Below are 19,278 nucleotides of genomic sequence, written 5' to 3'. Positions count from 1 at the left end.
GGCTCCTGTCGGGTTTTGTCTTGTGGGGGTTCCCTCGCTTTCTTTCGAAGTTCTCAGTAGCCACGATGTCCCGGGCAGAATTTCACATCTGTAGGCTGTGTGAGGACAGGCTGCGCGTCTTCCCTCCAGCTCCCACCAGCTGCTCGCATTTATTGCTCCCCAGCTCTTATAGATGTGTTGAATATTCATTCCTCCTTCATCTCTTCCAAGTCACTTGTGAGTTTATAGGCCCCTCTCCTTTGGACGTTTTTTTTTTTCTTTCTAGCCTCTTCCATTATTTGGTGTTAATAATCTTTAATAATCCCCTTCCTTTGTACATTTTCTGTATCATTTTTGTGTTGGGGGAAGCAGCACTGCACACAGTAGCCCAGATGCTGTGTCATTGATTTATATGGTGGCATAATGAAGTTTTCTCTCCCTTTCCCAATAGATGTCTTTGCCTTTTTGTCTAAGCACTGGCATCTATTAAAACATCATTTGTCTGACGGCCCTCTATAATCTCTCAGTGTCATGAGGCCCTCTTCGCCATTTATCTCTTTGCCACATCAGTACTTGGAGAGCACGGTTCCTGCTGCCTTTTAGTCCTCTCATTTTTACTAGATATTTACCAAGAGGAAACCTTTCCCCTCATCCTGTGGTGCTCAGTGGCTGCAGAAGCCTTTCAAAGCACTGTTCAGAGCACCTGAGCAGGTTGTACCTACTGGATCTCCCTCACCCATTTGCTTGCTGCCACCTTAGAAAAGCTCCTTACAGATTTCCAAGCGTGGGGTTTTTTTCCCAATGTATGTTTGGGGTTTTTTTTAAGTATCTGCCTAATCTTTGTTGCAATTTCTATTGGTTTGCCTGGAACAGGTGTCAAACGTACTGGTCCGTGTTTCCACAGATCTCCACTGGAATAGTCTTAGAACTTGAGATTTGCCACCTTCCTGTTATTTGCTATTAAGGTGGGGTCAGAGAAGTGGCACACTACACGTCTTGATTCGGTTACTGCTGAAGTGAGAGATTCAGCTCATGCCGAAGGGGGTTTTTGAACCCTTGGGTGAATATTTTCAAATCTTGGTTGTTTGTTACTGCTTATTTTGTTGTTCTTCTTATGGACAGTTCAGTTTGAGAGAGATCCTCAGCTCTGTTCTTCATAGTTTGTGATTTCTGCCCTGGTGGCCCCTCACCCCCCAAATTCATCCATGATGAAGAGGGATGCGCAGACTTCTTTGTTTTTCCCCTCTGCTCTGCCCTTGTCTTTCTTGAATGGCCCTTCCATATCTTGGTTTTCAGCTGACCCTGCAGATTCTGTCAGACAAGAACATGTGTTATGGTCTTTCTCATGGATGTTCTTTTATTTCCCTGTTCAGGAGAGTCTGTCCTCCTTGTCAAAAGATCTGGCTGATACATAGCAACACGACTAAGCCCGACAGCAGCAGTGAAAGGGGAGCAAGGAGGCTGTTGCTGGTCTCTTAGCTGAAACCTGTAGCGCAGAACACCCCTGGCTCAACAGGCTGTATTCGTGCGGGTGCTGTGCTGAGGATGAAGTCAGCTTTTGGGGCAGTAACCACAGTTACCAGCATTAAAAGAAATTACTTTGCTCTTCTATCCTGCTCCCAGCACAGTGCGTCAGGGCAGTATTCCCCAGCTTTCGGAGAACTTCCTTAGAGTGTAAAGAGCAAACCCCTCGTTTGAGTGTCCTTGGAAAGCCCCATTTCTCTGTTCTCCTTCTGATTTCTCTACTTTTTTTTTACGGTTTTGGGGTGATGCTTACCTCTGTAATGACAAATCATAATTTAGCAGGGATTTCTTTCAGTGGCGGTGCTGGCTTAAACAGTCTCATGTTCAGCACTGCTTGTTCCCACTGCCCCTTCAGGTGGGTCGTTGCAACTTATGTTGAGCAGTGGAACGTGATGGATCAGAATGAAAAACAACCTAGCAAACCCAGCCAGTTTTCTGGTCCAGCTCTGCCTGTCACTGCGCAGAGCTGCCCTGGCACGGCTGAGGAAATGGGCTGTGGTGAGGTGGAAAACGCTGTAGTGATTCTTTGGGGCAGGATTGCGACGATGCTTTCTGGGTGCCAAGGGCAGAGCTTTCTAGGAAGTCTACAACATTTTTAATTTGTTCTGTTGTGTGCTTTATACTTCCTGGTTGTTTGCCAAAGCACAGGTACTTTTGTGCCTGTTGTATATTTGGCTGTAGCTGGTCCAGCTCGGAGATGTGATCAGCTGTACAGCCCCATCCCCTGCAGGGTCTCTGCCAACACTGGTGCCCCCCAGGTGGGTGGTGCTGGGGGTGGAAAGCAGCTGATCTGCTTAGGTTAATGTGGGCAAATTTATAATTTTGTAATTTTTGTAAGTTGTCTGTAATTAGGAATGTCATCACTGTGTTTAGCTTTTTGCTGGGAAATGATCACAAACAAGCAAATTTGTCTTGCACATTTATTTGCGAGAGAGCATGACTTGTGAAGCATAGTGCATGGTATTTGCGTAGTGAGTATCTACCCTTAGCTGGCATCCACTAGCGTCCCTTGGGACCTAACTTCATTAAAGCTGACAAAAATGCAACATTTTCCATTTGCAAGGAAGCATAATTTTGGAGAGGAGCTGTAAAATACAGATTTGAAACTTAGCATGTGCCAGGTGGTTTAAAAAAAAGTCTCAGCAACATTTACATGTGGATATTCCAGAGTTAAACACTGGTGCCACAGCACATCTGAAAGCTCCCAAGGGCTGGAGCTCATAAGGTACTACAGCTTGGGTGGAGGGTCTCCAGATTTGCAGCTGCTGGTTGGTGCTCAGGCTGCCAGACTCCCAATTAAACCTTATTCCGTGGGTGGTAGGGAATAAGGTTCACATGGGAGGTGGTTTCAGAATTTTCCTTGTAGCAGATGTGAAAACCTTGCTAGCCTGGCTTGAGTGTAGTCTAGTCTTTTAGAGTTTTCTGGCTTTCAGCAGTAGTAGGTGTCATTAAAACCTGCGGCTTTCAAGCCTAAAATAGGTAAAAGAAATCCCATTTTAGGTATAGTGCTTAGGCGCCGTCCTAATGACTGACTGTGAAGGGAGCTTGGACTTCGTAACGCAGGCCCCTCCGTACTGTTGGTGTTCAAAGTGAAATGAGAAATTCTGCTTCTGATGAAGGTTAAAGGCTGAGATGGAGGCACAAAATCCTGCTGCTTACTCACTGTACGAATGGGCTTTGATGATCCTGAAGCTTTCCTGTCCCTAAAATCTATTTATCAAAAAGAACTAAATACAATGTTTAAAACATTACCAAAGCCCTCTTTCTTCTGGTTACCTCAGGCCTTGCCCTGCTGTCAGGGCAGACAATGCTAAGTCAAATACCAGTTGAAAGTGAAAGTTCAGAGGATGAAAGGTGTGTTTGTCCGTAGCCCAAATTAAAAGGCATTTTGTTACAAACTTATGTATAAACATGTACAGAAAAGCGTCTCCTTTCATCTGGTTTGGTGGTGGTACATAAGCCATAGTGTGTCCGCTGCCATTTCTGTCCTCAGCTACCAGCTCTATCCCTTGGAATTTTTTGTCTGCTCTTCCCCGCCTTTAGATTCTGACATCTTCACTGGTTTCCACTTTCTGTTGTTTATGAGGGCTGTGTTCTCCCTTCTGACCATCTTCCATCTTCTTTTTATTGCTTTGGAGAGGGCCATGAAAGGTGTTGCTGATGCCTCTCATTGAAACCTTAAATGAGGCACAAATGGGAACTCAGATCTGAGAGCTTTCTGGAGCCCTCTGGTGCATGTGGGTGCTGTAGTCAAGCAGGATTGATTGGCGCTGGGCTCTAGAAGACTGCCAGCACAGGTCTCTGGTGGCTGAGAGATCCCTGGCCTGGTGTTCACCTTTCTCTATGTCCAGTGCTGCAGTTCAGAGAACAAGGTTTTGCTGTGGAGCATTGCTCTCCTGCCTCCTCTCCCTCAGCGTGCATGGTGTGCTCTGCAGTCCCGCTGTGCCTGAGCTCTCTGGCATCTTGCTTGCTTTCCAGGTGGAACCAGGTGTGCATCCGCTGGGACCTGCCTCTGAAGGACATGAAAATTTCCCTCCCAAAAATGCAATAACAGACCAAGAGAGCAGTCAACAGATAGAGCAGCTGGTGAGTTGTGAACCTGGTTTGGGGTGAAGGAGCGCTGTACTTTTTCTTGGTGATTTCACTCATGCAATCCAGTCAGAGATTTTGGGGACTGAAGTCTTTTTTAGGTGCAGCTGCTCTGCAGAAGTGGGAAGGTTGGGGAATCGGGGGGGGAAAACACCGGCCGTCTGCATGGAGGGTGTTGCTGGGTAGCAGCTCCAGGTATGGGCTGGCGGGGGAGTATGTCACACTAAAACGAGAGGGCACTGTGCCAGTAGGTGCTGTGCTGTGTTTGCTTTAGTTGTATTTGAACTGGGAACAGATATGACTGACCTGGGATGGATCTTGTGTGAGGAACATGTCCCTTGTGAATTATTCCAGCAACCTAGGACAGTTCACAGTGAGGTTTAGCAGTTCTTACCTATCTGAGGAACCCAGAGTGGTAGCGAGTAACTGCAGGTAAAGGTACATACCCAGAGGATGTCTGCTCTCTGTTAGATGTCATTTGGGTTAGACCAGGAGCTGAGATAGCACAGTGAGTGTTTCAAGCTGAATATTTTGCACAGTTCTGTCTGTCCCTCACATCCTGTCCTCCGTACTATTCCATACAAATAGGAGGAGTCTGTGCAAGTGGGAAAGGGAGAACTGTTTCCAGAAGATGAAAGGCTTGGGGGAAGAGAGGAACAGCTGTGTCACTGGAAAATTTTTTGGTTTTACTACCTTATAAAAAAATCTCCCTTGGTTTCTATATTGTTTATGTTTGTCACAAAGAGATTTTCTTAAGAAAATAAAAATAGATAACACAGCATTGGGTCTGAGAAGCTGAGCTTTAATTTCTTACGCATTGTAAGAATGTGGGCTTGCTTATCTACTTACGCTTGTTTCGTGCAGGAATTTGAACTCAAGAAAAAGCGCAAAAAATGTGAAAACCTTGAGCATGAAGTGAGGAAAAAGCATAAAAGATGCAAAGAACTGGTACGTGTTCTTGTTGCCTACTGTTGTGAGCACAGTGGTAGCAGAGGAGCTAGGTTGTTGTATGCCTCTCTTGGATTCTCTTCAGTTTATCTTAATAAGGAATCACTTGTCTTTCTCTTAATTTGAACAGTGTCACAGATGTTGGGCTCCAGACCTTGAGGCTGGAATTGTTTATTTAGTCTTTCAGCAAGCTGTGGGTTGAATATAGCTACATAAATCACTGTCTGAAACTCTGTGGCCTTTGCTAGTTTGAGGAGATACTTAGCATTTTCACATCCACTCCAGACAAGTATCAAAAAATTTCTGCATCTTGAGATGTTAATTACACAAACCCACGGTCATTTTCTCGTACTGCTTATTTGTTGGATGAAATCTTGCCTCTTGTTTAATTTCATGGAGATTTTGCAGATCCTATCACAGCATCAGGATTTCTCCCTTCTGTTTGTACTTTTCTGAGCAGCACTGGTGGTGTTAGTGACTATGACAATGTGTAGTTTCGTGCAAGGGTGCTTACCTTCTGAATGTTTTATGTCTCAAATCTAAGTTCAGGTCAGTTCTAATGCGTAGCTCAGCCTTGTCTGGGTTAGAATGGGATGTTTAAGGAACAAGTTGTTTCAATATCAAGAAGAGGCCAGCTCACCTTGAAGTACTTAGGCTGCATGCACAGGGAGTTATCTCTTGGGATAGCAAGAAAATATTGATGATCTGTAAAAAATTGGGATGGGGAAATGTGTGTGTGTCTATGTGGAGTCATGTGAATATGCAACTGTCAAACTCCTCTAATGCTGTACAGAGCTGCTGCAGATGGACTGGACCTGACAAATTCAGTCAGTGTCTCTCCATATGTCCATGGCCTCCAGCCTGCTCAGAGACCGTGTTCTCTAAGGCAGTGATAGCTGGCTCACGTCGCTTTCTTCACTCTAGGCTGAATCCTGGTTTCAGAGTCAGCCATTTAAAACTCTTCAGTTTGCAGTCTAGAACTCTCTTCAGCATCGTTCTTCCAAATAATTTTTCTTCCTTAACTGAAATTTGTCGAGAAGACTCTGATCTTGAACCAACAGTGAAACCTGATGAATTGTTGTAGGTGTAGGTGGAGTTCTAGACAGCAGTATGTAAATAATGTGAAACTGGAGCTGTGAAGTAGACAAGGAAATGTGTCTCTTTTCTGGCCTTTGAGGCTACGTAAAAGGGAAAAGAAATGTAAGAGATCATCTGGCACAGGGCGCCACCCCCTGCTTGAGCAGTGCCTTCCACCCTTCAAGCAGCATCCCAGCAGCATCCTGCACTGTCAGTCAACAGGACCAGCGGAGCTGCTCTGCAGAATAATTTGGGGGAGTTAGGCTGAGTGCCTTGGTGTGGTAATGCCTGCTCTTTCTGGACAGGAGATCCAGCTGCAGGAGGTACAAAGTGAAAATGCGCGACTGGCCGAAGAGAACTTGCAGCTGAACGAGAAGGCTGGATGGGCAGAACAGGTAAAAAGCAGTTTCTTTGTCAGGTAGAGCATTAGCTTCTGTAAAATTTTGCTGAGAAGAACTTGCTAGCGTGCTAGGTTTTCAAGTTGCCAGTTGAGTAATGGTCGTGCACCCGTCTGTGTACCTCTGTGTCCCGTGTACACCATGGTACCCACAATCAGAGCAGTTAACTACCCTATTTTTATTACAGGGTTTCTCAGGACTTGAGTGAGATGCTTTGTCCTACTTGAGTTCATGTTTGGTTTACCTGTGGTAACTTGTTAATGAGTTCATTACTGAAGACAGACAGTGGTTGGTGGGGAGCAGTGTGCACTGGTCGGAGTGGTAGTAGAGCAGAACCCATCGCTGCAAGTGGTGCAAGCATATGGCGTGTTTGAAAGTCCTCAGTCACCTCTGACCTTTTTTTGTCATCCTCAAAGGGGTTTTTTTGGTGGCTGATGATGCGGCAGGGGAGAAAGCCACCCCTGCAATTCAGAGCTTGCCAGATGGAAAACCCAAAAGCTTCAGGTCTTGAGACAAAGGCAGAATACTTGCATTGTTCAGTTTGCAGAGTGGATTTTGGAGGGGCAGTGGCTGCACCTCAGAGGGTTGTGTTCTAGAACACGTTGTTGCATGTGAGAATGGTGGAACAGTTGGTACTCCAATGAAGATCCTCCGTGGGTGACTGTTCCCAGCTCCTTCTCTGGGCAAATGTAATGCATAAGAGCTAGAAGGTCACTTGTCTGTCCCATACATCAATGTTGCCACCATGCATAAGGCTTCCACATATTTAATGTATTGGTTCTAAGTGAAAATATTTGCCTTTGCTTGATAACCTGCATTACTAGTAGTCATCAAGCCGTAGTGTGCACTGGAACCAAAATACGTTGCTTGAATTCCCCGTAGTAAGTGGAGGAGGTAAACATGATTTCAGCAGGCTGCTAAACTTTCTGTACTGTTCTCTGTGTTTAATCCTACCATCCAGGACTAAAAAAGCTAGTAGACCTTTGTGCTTTTTTTGTATCTCTTCAGTATGTAGCCTGTTCATATCCTAGTCCCTTCCTCCTTGCAAATGGGGAGGGGAGGGGAGTTTAGTGGTAGAAGTGGTACATGCAAATAGAGTGTTCATCACATTGAGGACTCAGACAAATGCTTGTGTATTTGTTTTGAGTGAAAGCCAGAAGGAGAGGAAGTTCATGATTTTGGTATCATTACAAGTAGAAAGCAGGTCTGTAAAACAATCTACTGAGATACAGAAATAAATTGTCCTCCATTATTTATACAAGGAATACCTATGGCTACTTGTGCTAATTGGAAATCCTTTCTCTTCAGGTTGAATCTGAGAATGCTGACCTGAAATTGCAGGTTGTTTTGGTTACTAAGGAACGGGATTCAGTAATTCAGACGAATCAAGGACTCCAAACCAAGCTGGAGAATCTAGAGCAGGTGCTGAAGGTCGGTAGGATCCACGTGGCTGGAAGGATTGTGCGGACATTTGTGCTGCGTCAGCACATGTTGTTTCTTTGGGGTTTTTTTTGTCCATTCTTTTGTCTCTCTGCTTCTGTTGGGAACTCTGCTTCTGCGGGATCCTGGAACATGGCCTTCCAAAGCAGGCAGGGGTGCTGTAGAAAGGCTGCTTCAGGGATTTGGGTGGGAGGGGAAATAAGGTGGCCATCACTGATGTAAGAATTTTCTTTTGACTGTGTTGCTCTGGCCTGTGGTAAGAGTTTCTACTTTCTCCTCTGTTTAATGATGACTGAAATACAGGCCATTATTTGATGTCATGGCCCATGATAGGACGCAGGACAGTATTTCAGTAATGTCGCCCTTTAGCTGTCTGTGAATTGTTCCGCAGCACATGAGAAATGTGGCTGAGCGAAGGCAGCAGCTGGAGGTCGAGCACAAGGAAGCGCTGCTAGTCCTGCAGGAGAAGCAAGAGGAAGTCAGACGGTTGCAGCAGGTATGCAAGCGTGTAGGAGAAGGGACATGTTACTCTCTGAATCCCTGGGAAGTGATGGGAGTCCTGCACCTTGTTTCCTTGGAGGTGCAGTGTATGGAGGAGGTATATATGAGTGTACAGGTTAAAGTAAACCAGGGAAGAGTGTCTGCATCTAGGCGAGCTCTGGTACCTGAGCAAGGTGAAGGGCTTTTCTTGTGAATGGCAGTTCTGATTTCTCACTGCTGTTTGTCCAAAGACCAAAGATGCTTTCAGTCTGTGCAGTGTTTTACATCTGTAATGGTCTGTCAAGGTGGTGATGATAGCAGAAATGAACTTAGGTAGGCTGCTTTCTTATTTACTCCATTTCTTATTTCTTTTTAGGCACAGGCAGAGGCAAAAAGAGAACATGAAGGAGCAGTACAGCTTCTAGAGGTAAGACAGAAGAAAACAAGATAGATTAGTTGCTGCAGATTTGCTATCTTTTGTTCTTAATGTCAGCTTGCTTGATGCTCTGGGTTTTGTTGGTTCTTGAGCAAAATGCTTTAACGTCTTGATGCAACATGTTGCTGCCATGAACAATTATCAGTTGTGCTGGCAGAGCAGTCTCAGGGGTCAAAGTTTCCAGGGATTAAATCCTGGCCTGCTCAGTCTCAGATAGGTTACTTCATTCAGATTGTGCCCTGCAGCTCTTTCAGGGGTGCATTAAGTAACCAGCCTCAGATCTGCCTGCTCTATTTTCCAGGATCATCTGCAGGGAGGAAGAATACTTGCGTCCGTGTGATTTGAAATTTCCTTTGTATGTATGTGCTCTATGCTTTTTACTAGGGGGAAAAAAAGGGAAAATGTGACCTTTGCCTGGGCACAATGAGTGATGAAGTTTGAGGCAGCTCCCTTGTCTCATTTGCTAGGCTGGCCCAGCTGTGTGAGTGCTCTCACATCTGCCCAGAACACACTTTGCCATCGTGGCAGACAGCTTAACGGTGTAGCCTGGCAGATGTGATGAGCACTGTTTTGGTTTTGATTTACATTATGTCAGTGTTTATCAGGATGACTTTGGAGAAAACCTTGGCTGTGGATTCCTGGAGCTGCAAAGGCAAAGTACCAAACCCTGGAACTTGATGTGGTGATTTAGTGGCTGCCAGAGTTGGGTTAGGTGTGGTGGCAAATGGGGCAGCTTTTGCTCTCTCAGTCCACTCAGAAAAGAGCACTAAAACATCTGAGACCAAGAGGAATGCCTCACTGTAGTACACCTGGCCAGTGAGGGCTCATGCTGATGAGTCCATGGCCCTGTCTGTAGTGGTGACATACCGTCAGAGGTGGCAGGCTGAACTGCCTGTGTCTGCTGCTGTGCAGCAGCTCGGTGGCTGTTAGGAGCCCAGGAGGCTTGAGCGAGATGGTAAGTGCCCTTGATGGAGGAGGTTGCTCCATGGCTGCAGATAGCATTCTGTTTGAAGGGGGCCTGACCTGTATCTGAACTGGAGAGCCTGAGAGTGCTGGGCTTCTACTGGGTGGGATTGGAATTGTTGCCGGCTGGGTGAATATTGTGGGAAAGTGACATTATGTATTGCCCCATGTCCGTGTCCTTTCTGGGACATCTGCTGTTGGCTGCAGAGACACGATCAGAGCTGATACGGGTGCTGCTCTTCTGTCAATTGGTATTTAGCTGGCTTCTTAGCAGCCTCTAAGGGGTGCAAGGTTTGATGCTTGCCAAATGTTTTATGAACTAATTAATTGAAGGATTGGAGAAGCTACTTAGGTTTAAACTGGACATCTACCTGTGCAAAGGAAGAAAGGGACAGTCGTTTTGTTCTGTTTGAGAGACTGGTCGTGTTCTTCTGCAGGGGCCTCATCAATTAAATATTGGTGCTTTCATGTTACTGGTACAGAGATGCTTTATAAGTCGATAACACCAGGTGGACCAAAGAAAGAGAAATTGTCATTAAAAGCTAGTTTAATGTGGAGCAACAGTCACTTCAATGACTTAACTATAATCATAGTCATTCCAGAACATCAGTGTAGGGCAAAATCGGGGGTTGGGGTGCCTACACTGCACTTTGTCATTTTTACGTTTGGATTGCTTTTTCCTGTAATATTAATTAAGAATGAGTGTGATCCATTTCCCTGTTGGAAGAGTTCAGTCACATGTTTGTCATAAATGGAGTCTTCCTCCTTGGAGGCGTTCAAAACTCAACTAGACAAAGCTGTCAGCAAGGTGCTGTACCTGACCCTCCTTTGAGCTGAGTTGGACTGGGTGATCTCCAGAGCTGCCTTCCATCCTCAGCTGTTCTGTAGTTCTGTGATAAGGCAGCGATGGGGGTGAGTAGAGGTTTGGGATGGTTTCTGTGTGCAGAGGTGCCATGGACAGAAGGACTGTCTCAGCTGAGAAAGAAAACCTTGAGAGTTATGGGAATTGAAGGAGTGGTTCCAAAGTACATGAGACAAGGTTCTCAACTGCCTTTTGCACTGCATAGATGCAAAAGGCGACAGCCCGATTTCAGGAATCCAGTGTAGAATTTTATTGGGAAATATGGTGAATAGATCTTAACTTTGCTTGTTTTCCCTGACCGAGGAGCAGGGTGCATGACTGAGCAGGCCATTAGCAGCTTGAAATCATGTCAAAGCCAGGTTCTGAGTTGTGCCTTGATTCCCAGCAGTCCTTGGTCTCAGACCTGGGGAAAGGTCTGGACATGAAGTGTCCTTTCTGTTGATTTTATGGGTGGTTGCAATGTGCTGGGAGAAAGAAGGCTTGAAATTTAGCACTGACGCTCAAAGCACATTGTGATTTGGCTCAAAGCATGTTGTGATTTGGATGCCCTCGAAAAGTGCATGGTTACTTTATTCACGCATTTGGTGGTGCATGTGGGATTTGGCTTTTGTTTAGCAAGCAGATGCTTGTGGGAATGAGGTTCCTTGGTATGGAACAAGGCAGACACTGTAAGTCAGTGAGAAAACAATTTCATTGAAACTGAGGGTCGGGTTATCTTTGGTAGATTGTTGATTTTTGGCTAGTGTAACTGCTGATGTGGTTTTAAATCTCTTTGCTTTTCTTATTGCTACCAGAATACTTTGGATTGCATGCAGGTACTGCTATAATCTTGTCAAACAGGACATTTTTCTCCTCTGTCCTGACTTTGACAGTTGCTTGATATTCTTGTTTTAACTATACTCTGGAAAAGATTGCAAGAGTGTCACCTCCAAGAAATAAATGTAATTAAAGGAGCTACCACTATGAGATTGATGGAGCAGCTGCTTTCATGTTTAAATGCTTTGCTTTCTCAACCAATTAGAATTAGAAGCTTTATTTTTTTGGCATTTCCAGATTTTTAGATTTGTCCAGCTGTGCTCCTTCTCCACATGTCACATAGGTTTGAAGGTCTTTTGGGAACTCCTTGCAGTCCAAGAGTGAAGTGTTTCCTTCAAAACTCAAAAGCAATGGCGGTATCGTTGCAAGTGAAAGTGCTGCGGAGAAAAAGACAGATCCTGCTGGTTTTGTAATGGGAAGATGGGAAGCAGAGATTGTGAATAGTTTTCACAGAAGAGGTAGAAACTAATGAAGTTATAGTCTGGGAGCTGTGCGAGCCGGCCTGTTCACAAATTATTTGGGAAGGAGGCTTATATGGAAGTGATGGGGTTTGCAGCTGGTAGAAAACTGCTTTCAGCAGTTGCTGGCTTTCAGATCTGACTGCAAAGAGCTGTGAGAAGATCTCATCAGTAACGGAGAGATTAAATGAGAGGTAACACTGACTGTGCAAAGGCATGCGTGTGGAGGAGAAGCAGTTGTGACTAAACATGCACAGTAGTGGGCTCCGAGTTACCTGTTGTGGCAGGAAATGCAGTGTTTGAGGTAGGGTGGTTTTTAAAATGTCAGCCTGATTCACAGTCTGGCCAAAAAGGCAAGTACGGCGTTGGGAACTTTGAGGAAAGGAATTGAGAGCAGCCCAAGGACATTATTAGTGTATGCCTGTATTCTGTAGAAGTAGCACCTGCATCTACGTGGAGTTATGGATGTTCCTTTAATCCCTTTGGCGTTAGCCCTGCTTTGAGCAGGAATTTGGACTGCAGACCTGTAGAGTTCCCTTCTAGCAAAACTGTGATTCTCTGATCTCAAAAACATATAGCAGAAGACACAGAGAAAGGTAACAAGGACATCTGGATGGGGAGCATCATCTGTAGGAGAAGTGTAGTAGAGCAGCCAAGAAGGAGAGTGTCCAAGAGGACAAGGCTGAGCTGGTGGTGGTTGGATCTAGCTTTGTGTGGAAAAATCAGGCTAAGTTCCTGAGTTGGTGGTTAAACTGACCCCAGCAAGCTCTGCTTCCTGCTCTTGCCTCTTCTGGTAATTATGCTACTCAATCTCAGTTGGTGTGAGGCTCCTCTTTCTCCCCTTTCTGGTTCGACACAGGCACAAAAGTCTCCTGCCTCTTCAGGCTTGATTCTCGCTTTGGTTCCCTGACGCTCCTGGCCGTGTCCTTAGGCTCCTCTTCCTTATCCCCTTGCCTCCCTGCACTGCCCTGGGAACTTGCTGCTTGCCCAGCTGTCTCTGAACCTCTGCAAGTAGTCTGCTAGATGTACGTGTTGCGTATGATGTGGCAGTAACGCTTAAGGGATGTTTGTGTGTTGTTCTGAATAACATAGGATCTAAAAGACACTTGACTAATTAGGTATCTCAGAATTAAACTGTGGATTATCCAGGCTATTGGCTTGGCCACTGGTATAAATGGATTTAAGTGGTGATTAATAAATTTACAGAACCAAGGTACTATTATGATATTGAACACAACATCCAGATGCAACTGCTGGCTCAGGTCTCCAGAGGAGACTAGAAAATCCTCTCTGGTCCTGCATTTGTTCTGTACCTGGCTGTTGTAGGCTGCATCCAAAGGTGGGATCAGGGACAGATGTTGGTCTAGAGGAAGCCCTGCTTTGATCCCGTTCTTACTGTTCACAGTTTCTTTCCTCTGTTAAGATGTACTGTGTAGGGGAGAAGCATTTATGTGAAAAATCTTAACTGTAAGTAAATTCAAACACTCATGATTGCAGAGAAATCCCGTACAATGTGACTTGGTGAACAAGGAGTTGACGATGAGCAAGTGGAGAATGCAGATGCTTCTGGAAGTTGCTCATGGCATCTGACATTCTCTTTCAGTTCAGAGACAGTTGCTTCTTGCCAGACTTCAGAGGCTTCACCAGGCTTCCCTTCAAGACTGAGAGCGCCCAGCTAGTGGTGAAAGAAACAAATGATAAACTGACATGTTTAAAACAGATACCTCACAAGAAAATAAAAATGCACGCACCCTCTGAAGCTGGTAGGGAGTGGGCTAGAAAGATTTTGTGGTACTCTGAGACCAGAAAGAAAGCTTTTTCTGGGTCAGATGCGTTATTTTTAGAGCTGCCTAAAACCCAGACTTTCTGTCTCGTGTAATATTTCAAGGCATGGTGTATTTTTTGAGTTGGAAGGAGAAAAAGACACTTCAAAAACATTTTGTATAATGGAACATTTTGAAGACCATAATGCAGTCATTTGTTTTCATGCATCTTGCGCAAAATGATGAGGTGAGTGACTACAAAGCCTGGTGTGATCCCAGTCCAAAGTGAAAAAAAGGGAACAAATGTAATCTCTTGCAAGGCAGAGCCTGCACCTCAGCCAGACACACTAATGCCAAATTAAATATTGTCTGCATTAACTCAGCTGAAGAACTGCTGATTAGATAATATCTTCCCATCCAGCACTAGTGCTTTTTGTTTGCTTATTACCTGAAGTGCACGAGCAGGGTCTACACAGGATATCCTAGCTAGGAAGCCAGAGGCACGGTGGAAGAGTGAGAAAGAGGGAAAGGAGCAGTAGCATTCTCCTGGGAATTGATATGCCTACAGCTAGGGAGTATGGGTATGTGTAAGGACAGCCAGGGCTCAGCAGTGTGTTGGAAGGGGAAGATCTAGACGTGATAGAAAAAGAATACTAGCAAATACAAATGGTTCTCTAGTAGCAATGTGTCCTTCCATCTCCATAGTATTTCCCCAAGGCTGGGGAGTTCAGTTGCTGAGATGTAGCTTTCTTGTACTTGGCATGCATTTTTCTGGAGCAAGTCATTTCTGTAGGACCTGGTGGCATAGTGTGTGGACTGTCCGCATCAAAGAGATGTTCTGCAACACAGGCCAGAGTGCTTATGCTCTCTGCCCTTCCTAGTGCTTAAAGGAGCCAAGATCTGGAGGGACAATTGGAGTCCTGCCCAGAATGGTGGGGAGGCCAGGGTAAGGTTTTGGGAGCTTGCTGGAGCCTCTGGAGTGATGGACGAGATAGAGCATTGGGAGAGCAGTTCCTTTTGGAGACATGATTTTAATGCTCTAATAAATACACAAAGCCTTTTCAATGTTTTTCAAGGCTTATTTGTCTTTGACTTATCTCATCTGGTCTTGTGCAGGGCTTGGATAGGATACTGAAGTTCAAACCCAGCATTTCAGGGATAATTCCTGATTGAGCTTGCAGTCAGTCTCCTCACAGATGATGAGTGATGGTGTGGAGCTGCTGGTTCCTAATGACCATTCCTGGGCAGGGCACACCTTTAGGTTCTTGGAGTCTGAGACCCGCTGAAAAGGTGCAATAAAGGCAAATGCTCTTTGGAGCCTCACTAATGGTTTTGATATGCGTTTGTGCCTCACCTTGTGTCTCTCCTGTCAGGCCCGTGTGAAAGATCTAGAAGACCAGTGTCGCAGTCAAACAGAGCAGTTCAGCCTCCTGTCTCAGGAACTCAAACAATTCCGACTTCAAACAGGAAAAATCGACCTTCTCACCTCTACGCTGGTGACTTCTGAGCTTCCTCTTGCTCTTTGCAGCTCTACCCCACAGCCCCACTGGGAGAAGGGTAATTGCTGGAGATGCCTACAAGTGTTGGTATTTGTGTAAATGGAAAGGTGTAAAGGAAAGAATGCAAAAGTTTAGTCAACTTTGGGGATCTCTGTCTCTATCTCTCTTGTAAATACCTTTGGTTCGTTTTGTAGTCATAAAGAGAACTTGGCGGTGACCAAAGAGAGCCCAGGATGTCCAGTCTGTTGCGCTGTTAAATGAGTCACATTTTTAGAGGCTTGAGCTGCTCCAGAGGGTATTTGCTCATTGTGATGCTAGCAGCTGATCTTGTGTTCTGCCTGTGGCTAAAAGTAATGGACAGATCCTTTAATTGCAGAATCGACTGGTCCTGGATTGCTCACTCACCAGAGCACAAAGAAGGTTCACAATGAAGAGACTGATGGGTTGGAGTTGTCACAGCGGGTGCCTGATGCCACTGTTGGCTCCCCAGTCACTGCTACCAGTTCTCAGAAACAAGCCAAGAAAGTGGAATCTCAGTCAAACTCTTCAAAATCAGAATCCATGCAGAACAGTCCAAAATCCTGCCCAACTCCAGAGGTCAGTATGGGAGTCCCCTCTGCGGCCTGTGCTTTCCAGCCACAAGGGAATAAATGTGTTGCTGAGAGCACTGATAACGTTGCATTCATTTCCTCCTGGCTGCCTGAAGAAAATGGGGGAAAACCAAGAGAAAAGCTGTAGGAGAAAATTGAAAAGGCCTTGGATGCCTTTGTCTGTAATTCTCATTTGAACATATTGCTGTGCTCCAGGAAGGAAACAACTGGCTAGACAGTGTGCTGGGAGCTTGGAGAAGGAGTGGGGTGGGGAGGTTGATAGGTGGGAAGTGTGGGAAAGCTCCTGCTAAGCTTCCTTGTGGCATCTCAGATACTATTAAAACACACAAAGCTTACAAACTGTTATTTTTAATGTGCTGAGGAACCGTGTTCAGACTATTTTTGGCCTTGAGCTGTGGATGAGGGGCTTAAACTTCTTTGCTGGTGCTTTTAGGCATTAAAATTGTACTTCGTGAAAGAAACTGTGAAAAGATGCTGAGTTTGTGCTAGCCTTTGCTTGTTTGTGTCACCAAGATCTTACAGACAGTTGTTGCTTCTCCTCCCCAGGAGCTCTTATTGTAGGGTTGACTTAAGCAGTCTTGCATACTGTCTGCTGTATGTCACTTGATGTGACAACTTAGGGTAAAGTAGTGCTGTGAGTGGGGCTGGGTGAGATGGCATAGGAGGCAGCTTTTGCTCCACTGATGTTTCCTGAGTGCTAAAACCTTCAAGGCCACATGGAGTGCATTGTTGTACATGTGGAGGACACAGAAGTCTTGAGCTACAAAGGCTGGGGCACTAATGAAGGGATGCTGCTGTGGCAGGCAGTGTCCACCACTGCATAAGAGCTCTGAGAGCTATCGTGGTCAGCGGCAAAGTCAAGGTCACACCTGGGGAGGAACAGGTATGTGACAACTATCAATTCTGTAGTGGGAAAAATTACTATTTTTTAGTTCAAGAGAAAGTTTGGAAGCCACCATGCATCTGTGGAGAGATAAGGCCAGTGTGGGATCCTTGGAGAAAAGCCATTTGGCTTCAGCAACACATGGCTATGGGAGCACTCCAGAGTGTTAGCCAAGCTGCTAAAAGCTACTCCATTTGGGTCTACCTTTGGGTGTTACAGGGTGCAGGTGTTTGTTACCCCAGGACAGCAAGATTGCATTATGAGGAATGCACTACCTTGGAAAAGATGCTCTGAATTCTGTCAAATATTAACTTCAGCAGACAAAACACCTACTTTTGTATTCTGGTGCCTGTGATGGGTCTTCATCAATAATACATTTGCCTTGAGGTCTGCTTTAAAAAGGCAGCTTGAATTGGTTCATTGGCATCATTTCATACAAACACAAGGGAAGTGCAGTTCCTCAAGAAGTATGACTGTGTTACATAGCTCATTCATAGAATCATAGAATCATTTGGTTGGAAAAGACCTTTAAGGTCATTGAGCCCAACTGTACCTGTCTACCACTAAACCCTGACCCTAAGCACCTCATCCACCCGTCTTTTAAATAGCCCCAGGGATGGGGACTCGACCCCTTCCCTGGGCAGCCCCTTCCAGTGCCTGATAACCCTTTCAGTGAAGTTTTTCCTAATACCTAATCTAAACCTCCCCTGGTGCATCCATTGCCACTGGATGTAAAATTCAAAAATGTCAACGGGATCAAAAAGAGCAAGACAAATTTGTCAAAGGTGCTCCTGCCAGTAGCCCCCAAATGCATTCAGGGTGCAGCCTCCAGCTTAGGAAGACTGTAAGTAGCTGATTGCTAGAAACTGAGAGGCTGTACCAAGAAAAGGAGAATTTCATGCTTGCCCTGTCTCTTGTACGCTTTCCTTCAGCCTATGCTACTGCCTGTTACTGCAGCCAGCTGTTTGGACTAGACAGAGCTTTGGTTGGAACTGGTAGGGCCTTCTGATGTTGTGCAAGTACAAAAATATTATATTGAAGTATTTACAGGTGCCGGAGGGAAACTGCCTGAACAAAAGTGCTTAGAGACTTAGACATCTAACAGAGCTGTAAGGTCTCCTTTGTTCAGATTGCCGTTAGTGTTGCACACAGGGACAGCTACCATTTAGAAGTAGCAAGAAATGAATATACTGGATTCTGGATATGTGGGGTGGAAGGGCCCTCCAGAGTCTTTAGTCCCATCTCTTACTCAAGTGGGACTGTCACCAACACTAGATCCGGGTGGCCATGACTGCCTAGCTGAGGCTCTTAAGTTCTTCAGGAATGGAGATCCCCCACCTCAGTGGGAACCTGTCCCACGGTTGCATCACCCACCTGGGCAAGGAGTTTTTCCTAATGTTTGACTGGAACCCCTGAAGCTACAACTTGGAGCTGTTCCCTCTCGTTAGTAATTCTTCACCTTAAAAGTCATTCTTCCAGGTGGTTCTTAGCCCAGTGGCCAGACTGGCACCATACATGAGCTTAGAGGACTTGTTCACTCATGTTCAACCCTTTGAGTGTTCCTTTACTCTGATTTGGGCCGTATCATATCCTTCATCTTTAATGTTTTTAGGTGGACACTGCAAGTGAAATGGAAGAACTGGATGTTGACAGTATCTCTCTAATGCCAGAGCCCGGCAGCCAAGGCCCTGCAAAGCTCCAGGTGTTCTTAGCTCGATACAGGTACTGGGTCATTTCTTGTGGTCTGTGAGGTTAGACAGGTTATCTCATGGTTGCCCACTCTACCCTGTTCTCTAGCATTAACCACTGTTTGGGATGGGTTAGACCATCTATCTTATTCCTCCATGTGATTTTTTGTGACCTGTTATTCCCTGTACAAGCAAATCCAATGCGCTTGGCTTAACAAAAAGAAGGAAGCTCACTTGTTCAGTGAACAGCTCTGTGTGAAACTTTTTTTTAAAATTTGATATTGGCTGGAAAATTGAGTTTGAATTGACACATTCCTTGAAATGTCTGATTTTGCCAGAGTAGTCCAAGAAATTTTCTCCAAGAAAATCTTATTCCAACAATTAAGAAAATTTCAGCCTGGAAATCCTGAAGTTTTTGACCAAAATCATTCTTGTTGTAATTAAAAAAAAAAAAGCAAAGAATAAACTCAGGTTTTTCTGGTAACTGTTGCAATCCACTAAGAATAGCCACTAGCTATTAACAGTTCAAAAAGTATTGGCATACCCTTCATCTTTTAGACTGTGGTTTGGGAGGAAGGGAGCTGGGATGATTCTGTGCTTGTGAGGAGCAGACCAAATGCGATCTGTGTCTTTGTGTCAGGGTCCTGGGCCCACAGGGTCTCTCTCAGCTCATGGAGGGGATAACATCGCTTTGGCATGTTGAAATCCTTTTTAAAGACTAAAGAGCAGGAATTAGCAGTAGGTGCTTGCAAAGATAAAGGTTTTTTTATGAGGCGTTTTCCTGTGATAGGCCCTCTGATTAGCTCAAGGATCCCTGGGTAAGACATGCTAGAACTACCTGGAGTCCAAATCCTATCACCAACG

At 45.2% G+C, this 19,278-nt stretch overlaps 2 protein-coding genes across 3 annotated transcripts in view; both read left to right on the top strand.

Annotated features, from left to right (window-relative positions):
* Positions 1–6,539, top strand: part of LOC118452907 (peripheral-type benzodiazepine receptor-associated protein 1-like) — a 17,887-nt gene extending 11,348 nt beyond the window's left edge. The window contains exons 6-8 of the mRNA XM_035900519.1: positions 3,982–4,089; positions 4,957–5,040; positions 6,423–6,539. Of these exons, the coding sequence (XP_035756412.1) occupies positions 3,982–4,089; positions 4,957–5,040; positions 6,423–6,539 (309 nt within the window). The remainder of the gene's footprint in view (positions 1–3,981; positions 4,090–4,956; positions 5,041–6,422) is intronic.
* Positions 3,985–19,278, top strand: part of TSPOAP1 (TSPO associated protein 1) — a 28,998-nt gene continuing 13,704 nt past the window's right edge. Inside the window, exons 1-9 of one of the 2 annotated variants that reach the window (XM_035900565.1) lie at positions 3,985–4,089; positions 4,957–5,040; positions 6,423–6,512; positions 7,824–7,946; positions 8,347–8,451; positions 8,812–8,862; positions 15,107–15,290; positions 15,609–15,829; positions 18,339–18,448. In XM_035900565.1, the coding sequence (XP_035756458.1) occupies positions 8,350–8,451; positions 8,812–8,862; positions 15,107–15,290; positions 15,609–15,829; positions 18,339–18,448 (668 nt within the window). In that variant the 5' untranslated portion in view covers positions 3,985–4,089; positions 4,957–5,040; positions 6,423–6,512; positions 7,824–7,946; positions 8,347–8,349. The remainder of the gene's footprint in view (positions 4,090–4,956; positions 5,041–6,422; positions 6,513–7,823; positions 7,947–8,346; positions 8,452–8,811; positions 8,863–15,106; positions 15,291–15,608; positions 15,830–18,338; positions 18,449–19,278) is intronic. The other variant, XM_035900566.1, reaches the window with a different exon arrangement.

This window comes from Egretta garzetta, unplaced genomic scaffold, assembly GCF_000687185.1.
Source record: "Egretta garzetta isolate BGI_Z169 unplaced genomic scaffold, ASM68718v1 scaffold108, whole genome shotgun sequence".
Classification (NCBI taxonomy): Eukaryota; Metazoa; Chordata; class Aves; order Pelecaniformes; family Ardeidae; genus Egretta; species Egretta garzetta.
The sequence above is the reverse complement of the archived record's forward strand: the minus strand, read 5'-3'. Positions and strand labels throughout refer to the sequence as shown.